Source organism: Chlorocebus sabaeus, chromosome 18, assembly GCF_047675955.1.
Source record: "Chlorocebus sabaeus isolate Y175 chromosome 18, mChlSab1.0.hap1, whole genome shotgun sequence".
NCBI lineage: Eukaryota > Metazoa > Chordata > Mammalia > Primates > Cercopithecidae > Chlorocebus > Chlorocebus sabaeus.
Window position 1 is genome coordinate 10,266,958 of NC_132921.1, and position 12,896 is coordinate 10,279,853.

The window sequence follows — 12,896 nt, forward strand, 5'->3', positions numbered from 1 at the left end:
AGAAATAACTTAAGATCAGAGCAGAACTGAAGGCAATATAAACACGAAAAACCCTTCAAAAAAATCAGTGAATGCAGGAGTTGGTTTTTTTGAGAAGATCAACAAAATAGTTAGACTGCTAGCCTGAATAATAAAGGAGAGAGAAGAATCAAATAGACACAATAAAAAGTGATAAAAGGGAGATCAGCACTGATCCCACAGAAATACAAACTACCATCAGAGAATGCTGTAAACACCTCTATGCAAATAAACTAGAAAATCTAGAAGAAATGGATAAATTCCTGGACACATACACCCTCCCAAGACTAAACCAGGAAGGAGTTGAATCCCTGAATAGACCAATAACAAGTTCTGAAATTGAGGCAATAATTAATAGCCTACCTACCAAAAAAGGACCAGAGGGATTCACAGGACCAGAGGGATTAATAGCCGAATTCTACCAGAGGTACAAAGGGGAGCTGATACCATTCCTTCTGAAACTATTCCAAAGAGTAGAAAAGAAGGAATCCTCCCTAACTCATTTTTTGAGGCTAGCATCATTCTGATACCAAAACCTGGCATAGGCATAACAACAAAAAAGAAATTTTCAGGCCAGTATCACTGATGAACATCAATGCAAAATCCTCAATAAAAGACTGGCAAACCAAATCCAGCAGCACATCAAAAAGCTTATCCACCATGATCAAGTTGGCTTCATCCTGGGATGCAAGGCCTGTTCAACATACACAAATCAATAAATGTGATCCATCATATAAACAGAACGAATGACAAAAACCACATGATTATCTCAATAGATGCAGAAAAGGCCTTCAATAAAATTCGACATCCCTTCATGCTAAAAATTCTCTATAAACTAGGTATTTGATGGAACATATCTCAAAATAATAAGAGCCATTTATGACAAACCCACAGCCAATGTCATACTGAATGGGCAAAAGCTGGAAGCATTCCCCTTGAAAATGAGCACAAATTATTTATAAACTCTTTAAAAGGATGCTGTAACATTTTGAAAAATATTATAAGCATATTCTAAGTTACAACTGTGTACTAAGAGGGCACTACACATCTTTTTTTTTTTTTTACAGACTTTAAAAGGAAAAATATTGAAACTAAGAATTTTTGTTTTTGTTTTGAAAAATTACAGGATCTCACTCTACAACTTAGGCTGAGTGCAGTGGTGCAATCATAGCTTACTGCAAGCTCCAACTCCCGGGCTCAAGTGATCCTCCCTCCTCAGCTTCCCCAGTAGCTGGGACTACAGGTGTCCACTGCCATGCCTGGCTAATGTTTTTGTTTGTTTGTTTGTTTTGTTTTTTAAGTAGAGACCTAGGTCTTGCTATGTCATGCAGGCTGAAGAATATTGTCTTTTAACACTGGCAAAATACCCATAACATACAATTTACCATCTTACTCATTTTTAAGTATATAAACTAAAAATATTACAACTTTATAATGTAAGGATTCAATTCATATGAATCAGTAGACAGTTATATATTTATCTTTATATACCATTAAGAATAAAGCCGCCATGAAATTGTTTTCATTTGTTTTTCAGGTCATTACTTCTTTTTATGTGGAACGTGGAGGAAATGCTATGTCGTTCATGGGAAAAGGTGTTACAAAGAGCACAATTCTTTGCTTGCTTCACTTATCCCATGAGATGATGGCCCAGGCTGGGAGCTCGGTGAGCACATTAAAGCTGTCTGTCTTCTGAACAGTTGCTTGAAAGGGAATGTGCTGTGTCCAACACATTTCAAGCATATAAACTTGCTACATGAAAATGTCTCTTTTGACTAAGAATGATTTTTGACTAGAATATTTCTTAGAAGTTGTATATTAGCAAATCTGAATTTTATTTGAAATTGATTAAAATCTGCATTCACTGGAAAACTACAGTTTGTCTAAATCATGGGAAAAATAGCTTCAAAAAATTGTTATGTTTAACTTTTTAAGGAGAAACTGAGATTTTTTTTGTTTGCCTTGTTTTGGCTGAATAATGGATTAAAACCAAGTCTAAAATACATTTTTATGTTGTTTTCATTAAAAATTCATAATTGTTTTAACCTTCCTGCATTTGATTTTTAGAAACTTACCTAGAGTATTTCTGTTTCCCTTTTTTCCCTCTAGGAGTGGATGTCACTTTGGTTCTTGCCTTTGGGTAGTCATAGTGAAGAACACATTCCTACTCAACAAGGATTGGCTTGGTTGATTCCATTATGGGTTGATCGGGACCCAGAGGTGAGTATGAAGGAGAATCAAGTGTATTGTGTTCCATTTAAAACACAAATGACACGGGGTCGGGCGTGGTGGCTCACACCTGTAATCCCAGCACTTTGGGAGGCCGAGGCGGGCAGATCATGAGGTCAGGAGATCGAGACCATCCTGGCTAACACGGTGAAACCCCATCTCTACTAAAAATACAAAAAAATTAGCTGGGCATGGCGGCGGGCACCTGTAGTCCCAGCTACTTGGGAGGCTGCAGGAGGAGAATGGAGTAAACTCGGGAGGTGGAGCTTGCAGTGAGCCGAGATCACGCCACTGCACTCCAGTCTGGATGACAGAGCGAGACTCCATCTCAAAAAAAAAAAAAAAAAAAACCATGACATAAAACATATATACATATACATGTTTATATTATGGTATTATTGTAGGGACTCTACCTTATGTTTTATTTAAGCCCTGTTTTAGCTTAGGCTGCCATAACAAAATACTACAGATTGGGTGGCTTAGACAACAGAAACTTCTTTTCTCCTAGAAGTTTTGGAAGCTGAAAGTCCAAGATCAGGGTGCCGGCATAGTCAAGTTCTGGTGAGGGCTCTCCTTCTGGCTTGTAGATGGCTACCTTCTTGCTGTGTATTCACGTGGCCTTTCCTTGCTCTATGCATGTGGAGCATGGGAGGGAGGGGTGGTGGAGAGACAGATTTGTCTTTTTTTTATTATAAGGTTACCTGTCTTATTGAGATAGGACCACTCCCTTATGACCTCACTAAACCTTAATTATCTCCTAGAAGCCCTGTCTTCAAATGTAGTCACTTGAGCATAAAGGCTTCAACATAGGAGTTTTGGAGGGATGCAGTTCAGTTCATAGTTTTCTACCCCTGGGCCCCTGAACTTCATGTTCTTCTTCCATGCTAAATGCTTTTATTCTCCCTCAACAACCTCAACAAAAGTCTTAACTTATTCCAAAATCAACTGTAAAATCTAAAGTCCAAAATCTCATCTAAATATCATCTAAACCACATTTGGGTAAGTCTCCAGATATAAACCTTCCTGAGACAGAATTCTTCTCCAAGTGTGAATTGTGAACCCATACAAGTTACGTGCTTCCAAAAGATGATGGTAGGATAGACTTTCCCATTGCAGAGAGAAATAGGAAAAAAGGAAGAAGTAATGGGTCCCAAGCAAGTCCAAAGCCTAACAAAGCAAATTCCATTAGATGTTAATCCTCAGGGATAGTGTTCTTTGGCTGGATGCTGTGCCTTACAGGCCCACCAGAGTGACAGCATCTAGATGGCTCTATGAGATGACTCCATCCCTTTGGCTCTCTTGAAGAGCCCCCCCCATAAAGCTGTCTTCAAGGGCAGCCATGCCCCGGAAGCCCTGGGCAGGGTCATCATCCTGGCCCATGGAAATCAGAGAGATCTTTGAAACTAAGGAGGAAAAGCCACCCCCTAGTCCTGTGGTGGGATTGGCAGCCTGGTGTTCTCTGAATCATTTTTTAGGTCATTCTTACTTTTCATTGAAGAATACAGTAGTCTTCCCTTATCAGAGGTTTCATTTTCCAAAAGCAGCCTGAAGATCAGAGTAGCCAAGCACTCCCTCACAATGCCTGCATTATTCACCTCACTTCATCTCTTTATGTAAGCATTTTATCATCTCATGTCGTTATAAGAAGGCTGAGTGCAATACAGTAAGATATTTTGAGAGAGAGACCACATTCATATATTTTTTTATTATAGCATATTGTTGTAATTGTTCTAATTTATTTTTAGTTATTGTTGCTAATCTCTTACTGTGCCTAATTTGTAAACTTTACCATAGATATGTACGTGTAGGAGAAAAGATAGTAGTTATAGGATTCAGTACTATCTGTGGTTTCAGGCATCCCCCGGGGGTCTTGGAATGTATTCCCCATGGATAAGGGAGGGACCACTGTAGCACATATTTGCTTACAGAATCCAGGAAGTCCAACAGCTTTCCTTCATTCTATGCATCTTTCTCTGTCCTCTTTAGTTCAAATTGGCAATGTCTTTGCTGATATAATCCCATCTCTATTCCTGGCTTCTGCTGAGATGTCTGATTAAGTCCATGAATTGCACCCGTGATCTCTTTCTTAAATGGTTATTCAGCCACATCCTCCATGTTCTCTTTAGAACAAGCTCTCATTTTTTTTGCACGGATCGGCTGAGAATTTTTCAAATCTTGTTCTTGTTTCTTTTTGCTTACCCATTCTTAATTCCTTCTTTAATTCATCTCTCTCTTTTTGCATTTTGCTATAAGCAATCAGGAGGAACCAAGCCACTTTTTCAACACTTTGCTTAGAAATCTCAGTTAAATATCCAATTTCATTGCTCACAAGTTCTGCCTTCCGCAAAACACTGGAACATGACCACAGCTCAACCAGTTTTCTTGCTACTTTATAACAAGGATTGCCTTTCCTCAAATAACCTTTTTTAAATAACATTGTCCTCATTTTTGTCTGAGATCTCATGAGAATAACCCATGTCTACGTTTCTGGCATCCACCTCAAAACTCTTCTAGTCTCTAACCCGTGACCCAGTGCCAGTCACTTTCATGTGTTTAGGCATTTGTTTCAGCAGCATCCCCACTTCTTGGTACAAAAGTCTGTATTAGTGTGCTCAGGCTTCCATTACAAAGTACCATTGTCTGGGTGGCCCAAAAACGGAAATCTATTTCTTACGCTTCTGGAGGCTACAGGTCCAAGATCAGAGTGTCAACATGGTTGGTTTCTGGTGAGGGCACTTTTCCTGGTTTACAAAGGGCTGCTCTCTCACTGTGTGCTCACATGACCTCTCCTTGGAGCATGCACATGGAGAAAGATTTGTCTCCTTCCTGAGGCCACCATTCCTAGTGCAATAGGGTCCCACCCTTATAATCTCATTAAACTATAATCACCTAATAGCTCTCTCTCCAAATACAGTTTGGGGATTAGGGCTTCAACATACGAGTTTTGAGGAGACACAGTTCAGTGCACAGCACCGTCATTTTCAGTCAAATTTGTTCGAGTATAGATTGAAAATATAAAAGAGAAAAGGTTGTAGTATCTATTACCTTCAGAAGAGTAGAAAATTATTGGAGAGGCTTAGCCATTTTGAAACAGTTGAAAAGGATCTGGAAATTATAGACATGCAAATTTAAGTGTCATGTAATGAAATTAAATTAAATGCAAAAAATTGCATTTGCATTACAATACAAAATTTTGTATTATTTCTTTCCAGCTTTAGCCAGTTGTTTACTTTTTTCAAGCAAAGTGTGCTATTATAAGAAAACCTTATTTATAGAAATATTTGAAATATATTTTTTAGTCACATTGAACTTGAACTTACTACTTGACTATTTTATGACTGCATTTTTTTTAAAACTCTGTAGCTGTCATTGAAACTATATTTTTGGGTTAGAATTCAGAAATTTACCAAAACGTGTGGCTTGAACAGCAGTGGTTCTACAGCAAGCATATTATACCACATCAGTCTTACTTGGAAACATTTTTCTCTTGAAATAACTTTTGAGGAAAATATGAAATGCCTTGTAAAATGGTATTTTCCTCTTTGTTTAGAAATTTTAAGAAAGTTAAAATCATTTATTTGGAAGAAACACTAAAAAATTAAGAAAGGTAGAACAAAGAATAGCTACCTTTTTTAGAATGAGGAATACATTGAAATTGTGTTCATAAAAGGTAAGTGCCCTGTGCTTTCCCTAGAAAAAGGCTTGCAGACTGTAATTTTTATGCATCTTTTTATACTCAGTTTTACTTTGCTTTGAAATTTGCTTATATTTAATTTTTCCTATATTATTTCTTGAATCGTGGAATGGAGGACACTGTCTTCTATAGATGTCTTTTATAATTTAGGATCATAAAACCAATGGCATTTTTTTTAAAGTATGATATTTATGTACCAGAAAAACTAAGAATTCCTGTTAGGAAAAGGGCTAATTTGATTCAACTACTTTCTCTTTAATTTGAACAGGTGAGATTCACTTCGCTGGGGTTAGGATCAGCACTGACCACCCGTGAAACTGGCTGTGTGGCCTTAGCAAACAGTTGTCAGAATATTTCTGGTGGGCTCTGGGGAACTGTGGTGAATATTCTTCTGGACCAGTCAGAATGTAGTATGGTGCGCCGGGAGGTATGTCTGTCTTTTCTCGTTTTTTCCTTTGGGATAGCATCCATAAGTGATACTTGACTCCTGTTCAACGTGGTGGACTGACCGCTGACTGTGACCTCTTCTGCCTGTGAAAACCCAAACAAAATGACAGCAGAGGGTTTAAAAGGTATTCATGCAGAGGAAAACCTGGAGTCCTTCCTTCCGATGAGATACAATCCGAATATACTACATTTTAATGTGAACTTTTTTGTTATGCATTGAAAAGTAGTTCACAGGAAAAATTACTTTTATATTATCTCAGCATTTATGGGTCTCTAATATTTCTGAAGCTTTAGTGTAGATAAGAGGCTGTCAAAATAACTCTCTTTGTAGTATTTATCATATAAGATGAGAGGGAAAAATAAACCCTGTTTTAATTCTTTCTAAATAGCTTGTGATTTGTTTTATTGCTGCTTTTATTAAAGTAATGATTCATGTAAATGGTTTTAAAACAATAATCAAATTATACTTAGAGGCTTATGGGAAAAACAGTAGCTCCTGGATCCACCATTAGCCAGTCCCCAGTTCCAGGTTCAAAAGGCTAGTTTTTTTGCTATTTGCCTTCATGTTTTTAAGTAGTAATGTTTATATTTATGGCTGCTTCTTGATTTATCAACTTTAAAGCTTTTCTCTCACTTCGAGTTATCATGTTTGGAAATGTCAGTTTCTTAGAATCCTCCTGTTAATCCTGTCATTCTCCCATTATGCTTATATCATCTTTCATTAAGTAGACAACCAATGCTCCTATTCGTATGATTATTTAATTTGATCATCTTCAGGACCTAGTCAGTCAATTTGGACATTTGTGGTTTGTATTTCTAGTTAGCAGGTTTTTATTGAAAGGAGTCTGTATGAGAGAAGGGAGAAAGTGGGGGAGAAGGGTGTGTGTGTGTGTAATCTGAAAGGGGATAATAGAAACCTAAAATTATGTTTCTGAAATGCTACCAGAATTTATGTTATACAAATCATTTTTTAATAAAGCTGAATTCTGAAATAGGAAAAAATATATTTGCTGATGAAATAATTTCGTATACTGTTAGGTCATTACCTAACAAGAAATACGGTTTGACAATTCTCATAATGGCCTCTCAGCATGTGCGATTGACCAGAGATATGTCTTTTGCTATTACATTACAATATATTGGTTATTTCAGAGATGACAACAAGATGGCAGTATTGACCTTTTTTTTTTTTTTTTTACATTTTCAGGCTGCATTTATTCTTCAGAATCTCCTTGTAATTCCAATGCCTACAGAAATTATAAAGGATTATACTTGGCAGGTGGGTAATTTTAAACAATTATCAACCTAGTAGGTATTTAAAATTAGTTGGTGATAAATTTTCAGCGTAAGTAGTATATTTAATTACTGATGAAAGTATATACAAGACAACAAGGGCCTCTTAAAATAGAATGTAGAATTTTTCTTATGCTGACCATACTTAAAAATTCTTCTCTATAGTGTTCAAAATAATTTAAAACAAATAATAATAGTTAACATATGTTTACTATATTTTAGGCACTCTTCTAGAAATGTAAGACATAGTAAGTTGTATGATTGTTTGACTTGTGAGCTGTTACCATCTTCATTTGCTAAACTTAGGAACTTGTGCACAGAGAGTTTAGTCTGTCCTAAATCACACAGCTAGTCAGTGGTACTCCTTTGCTTTGAGTCTAGCAGTCTCTTACCCACTTCGCTATATTACTTCTCTAATTTAGTAATAATAAGCAAATTTGTAGATAGTTAAATATGTGTTGATGTTAGCATCTTTTTTTCCTTTTCTAGTTTAGTGCACAGTGCGGGTTATGGTTTATCTTGCTTTGGTTTCTGTTGGGTTAACTTTCTGTTTCATGTTCTGAACATCACATTAGTAAATAGTTACCTAACATTTTATAGCTTACATTAAAAAAAAAATTCTGGCTTCATGGGATACATGTACATGTTTGTTACATAAGTATATTGCATAACGGGGATTGGGCTTCTGTACTCCTTACCCACATATTGAACACTGTACCCAGTGGTAATTTTTAACCTCAGCCACCTCCCCTACTCCCTCCTTGGGAGTCTCAGTGTCTGTTATTTCTATCTTTATGTCTATGTGTACTCATTGGTTAGCTCCTACTTACACGTGAGAACGTGCAATATTTGCTTTTCCATTTTTGAGTTAGTTCACTTAGGATAATGGCCTCCAACTCCATGCATGTTGCTGCATTTTTAGATAATTTGGAAGGTACAAAAGTACACTCATTGGGGAGATGAGATGTGCTGTTTCTCTGTTCTTTTACCCATCCATATATTTTCACCTTATACATGTATATTATCATACTGCTGTACCTCACTCTTCAGAATCCTGTATAAATCTAAGGATTTTTTAAAGTTTTAATTAGACTATACTCTTAGAGGAGTTAGTGAAACAAGCTGAGCTGTAGCAAGGGCAAGTTTCCGCACATGACCCGAGGCATGAATCCAGGTGGTTGTCAAGGCCCAGGTAACATTTAACTCTTGGAAGGCTTACCTCTCCAAACTTTACAAACCCAGGGTAACCCTACCAGTCATTGTAAATCCCAGGCTTGTAATTTGCTTGTAATTTCTTTAACATTGCCTTCTGATAATGGCTGCTTATCTGCTTTCCATGTTGCAATAAAACCAGGAGACAAAACTGGAGGGAATATGCAGGATTAATAGTTATATTAATAGTATAGTAGTTTTGGTGCCTGTTATCCGGAGACTACATTTTAAAACATGTTTTTGGCTCAAATACAAATCATCTCTGCTCCCATCGTTAAACTAGTGACCCAAGTACATGGATATAGTTGGTGATGTACTACCAGTGAATTTTTAATTGTTGAAATAAGTATAAAGACGGAGTATCTTAAAGTTATATTAAAGTTCCTGGGACATTATGTTATAATACAGAACTGTATGTAGCTGTTCATATTTTTCACTTACAAATTAAATAGTGAAGTTCCTGTTTGTTGCTGGTGGCATGCTTACTGCAGTTTGTTGGTTTTGTTATTCTCCAGTCTTCATCATGGAAATCATTTTCTACTAAAAAGTGGAAAATAGTTATTTAAGTTAGCTTTTGGAGTTTTGGCCTTGCCAAGTTGGCCAAAATAAAAATGTTGGAGAGCCACTGCAATCAGAAACAATACTTGATTACAACTTTTGCTAGTCTTAAGAAAAATTAGAGAAATAAGGACAATCTTGTATACTTTTTAATAAACTCAGATTTTTCTTCCTCTTTTTTAAATTTTTTTTTATTTTGGTTATTTCTGTTTGTTTACGTGTCCTTTCTTGGCAGTGAAAATAGTTAACTCAGTGTATCTGTCATCCAATTTTAAGAAAGTTTAGTGGGGTCTGAAATTCCAAAGTAGAAACAGCTGCTGCAAGAAGGGAGCAAGACGGTTGTCTCTGGGTGCAGCTAGTGGGGCACATAGTCTTTCGCAACCATGACAAAGGGGCCATATAGCCAGTATTTTAAAATTCACAGTCTTTGGTGGAATTATGAATAATAATCTTATTCAACAAAATGTTTCATTTACTTATTTTGGTGTACCTTTCATAGTACTTTGGAGGATATAGCATGAAGCAGCACGTTTAGGAGCCTTGTTAAAATTTTATTTTGGTTGAAGTAAATATTTGATTTTTTTTTTTTTAACAAAGAGAATTGCTTCTATTGCTTTGCACTTTGTTTTCTTGCCTGCTAGTGCTCTTGCTTCATAGGCTTTCTGAAGCATTCTCGTTATAATTACTACTCCTTTTCCTCTCCTTCCCCTGCACACTAGTGTAAATTCCTGCTTCATGTCGTGATCTAGAATTGTTGTACTTGTTAGTAGTAGTAATACACGTATATAAATTATGAATGATTTTATAGCCGAGTTTCCCTGTTATTGTTAGATGCCAGAGAGTAGAGCCTTTTTTATCAATTGTGACTTTTTCTGTATGTACTTAGAAAAAAAAAAAAAAAGATGGGCTCTCACTGTGTTGTCCAGGCTGGCCTTGAATTCCTGGGCTCAAGCAATATGCTTGCCTCAGCCTCCTGAGTAGCTGGGACCCCAGGCATGTGCTGCCACACCCAGCTTACCTTGTAAGCTTTATTCATGGTTGCACTTTTTTCATATCTCTGGCTTTTTTTCTTTCTTTTATCCCTGGTATGCATTTACTATCATGTTACAATTTACCTTTCCTTGTAATGGGCCTTAAATCTTTTCTCGGACAAGATGGTAAGTAAATAATTTAAAACAATTTAATTTTTTAAAGTATTAAATAATTTTACTAACGACTGCAATTCCCATTTTAATCTTCCTTTTAAAGACACTAACATTTAATGTCTTACCACTAAATTATTTTCCATATTTGCATTGTTTCTTACCATTTAACTTAATCTTCCTATGTAGAATGTTTGTTTCTGACAGGGCTACATTTTTTATATTTTTAAAAATGTTTCTCCCAACCCCTACCACAGAGAAAGTGAGTGCTCTGTCTTGACTGATTCATTAAAATGTGCGAAACATTTGAGTTATCCTTTTGTTCTTAATATCGTAAGTAAATACAGTTAGAAATAAACCTTAATTTTTGTAGCATAATTCCCCTTTTATTTTTCCATGCATGCAGAAGCATACTGCAAGTGGGGTGGTCACCAAGAGGAGGAGCAGATGAAGTATCTCGGCCTGGCTTCCTTTGGCATCCAGCACTTCTACCAGGGGCCTTGATACCAGCCCCCTGCTGGATATGAGAACCCAGTTCCTGCTGTATTGGTGTATCATAGCTCTTTTATATTCAGGACACTAACTTTTCAGAGGGATATTCATAAACATTGGTCTTGTTCTTGAGTCAAACTCAGCCTCCTTCAAAGCTACATCCCAGCTGGACGTGGTGGCTCATGCCTGTAATCCCAACACTTGGGAGGCTGAGGTGAGAGGATCACTTGAGCCCAGGAGTTTGAGACTAGCCTGGGCAACATAGTGAGACCCCATCTCTAAAAAAAAAAAAAAAAAAGAAAGAAAAAAAATTTTTTTTTAAATTAGCCTGAAGTGGTGGCACGCACCTCTAGTCCCTAGCTACTCAGGAGACTGAGGCAGGAAGATTGCTCGAGCCCAGGAGTTTGAGGCCACAGTACGCTATGATTGTGTCACTGTGCTGCAGCCTAGGTGACAGAACAAAACCCTGTCTCTGAAAACAAAAACCCTACATACTACATTCTCTGTCAAGGAGAGAAAACAGAGCCAGTATTCAATTGACATGAAACTGTATTGCGGCTCCCAACTGTCCAGTGTTTTTCAGACCAGTTTCCCACAGTCTGACTAGGAGTTAGGACTCCTGAATGTGGATGGTTTCATAACTGGGTTTACTTTGAAGAGTAGTGTCACAAATCCATATCCCTGAAACTTTAACAACCAATTTTAGAGTTGATTATAACAAGAAATCTATTGATTAGAGATGGATTATTGATGTAATTTGTCTCAGTTCATTTCTGTAAACATTTGTTGAGTGTCTAAATATTGGAGATTCACAGATAATCCAATTTAGTACTCTTGGGCTTATGGCCTAACAGGGGATGACGTGTACCCAGGAAACATTGTTATAATTATTTTATGCATGATGATGGTAGCTTATGCATAATTTTAGTAATATTTAAGTTCTTTCCACTTGAAAATGATCTCACATTTAAATGTAAAAGGTAATGTCATGCACTTAAATAACGTAATGGTTTGTCAGTTTGTGATTTTAAATAAACTTGTTCATGCTTTAGTTACTTTCCATGCTTGTGATAGGACTTTGAATTGGTACATAGACTTTTTAAACTTTATTTTGAAAAAAAAAACCAGATTTATAGGAAATTCGTGAAACAATACAATTTTTATATACTCTTCACCCAGATTCCCCAAATGTTATTTTACACATTTACTTCAGCTCTGTCTAGTGTCTTTCTAAACTGTTGCATAGTTGTAGACATAATGCTTCTTTTCCTCTGAACACTTAAGTGTGGATTTCCTAAATATAAGGATATCCTCTTACATAATCACAATAATAATTATCAAAATTAGGAGATCACTCAAGGTTTTTCAGTTGTCCCACTGCGGTGTTCTATAGCAAAAAAAAAAAAAAAGAAAGAAAAATCCAATCCTGGATCCAAGATCCAATTCAGGAATACACATTGCAAATACTTGTCTTACATATTTGCTTTTGTTCATCTGAAATAGTTTCAAAATGTTAAATATTTATGATCTTAACATATTTAAAGAATGCAGGCTACTTATTTTTTGTAATATCATTCAGTTCGATTTGTCCTTTTCCCCAGGTTTAGATTTGAGTTATGCATTTTTGGCAGAAAAACCATAGGAGTGATGGGTTCTCAGTGCATCATGTCAAGAGATATTATATCGCTCTTTCCCTTTGTTGGTGATACTAACTTTGATTACTTAGTAGAGAGAGAATCTGCCTGTTTTTGTCCTTTGTAAAGTTACAGTTTTTTCTTTTGGAAGGAGGTGCTCTGAGACTGTAAATATCT

The 12,896-nt window shown here is 36.5% G+C and overlaps 1 protein-coding gene across 7 annotated transcripts in view; it reads left to right on the top strand.

The window, feature by feature from the left end:
• Positions 1 to 12,896, top strand: part of RTTN (rotatin) — a 198,292-nt gene that overhangs the window by 104,913 nt on the left and 80,483 nt on the right. For all 7 annotated transcript variants that reach the window (XM_073006242.1, XM_037987996.2, XM_037987997.2 and 4 more), the window contains 4 exons: positions 1,556 to 1,684; positions 2,128 to 2,238; positions 6,210 to 6,368; positions 7,596 to 7,667. In XM_073006242.1, coding sequence (XP_072862343.1) covers positions 1,556 to 1,684; positions 2,128 to 2,238; positions 6,210 to 6,368; positions 7,596 to 7,667 — 471 coding nt within the window. The remainder of the gene's footprint in view (positions 1 to 1,555; positions 1,685 to 2,127; positions 2,239 to 6,209; positions 6,369 to 7,595; positions 7,668 to 12,896) is intronic.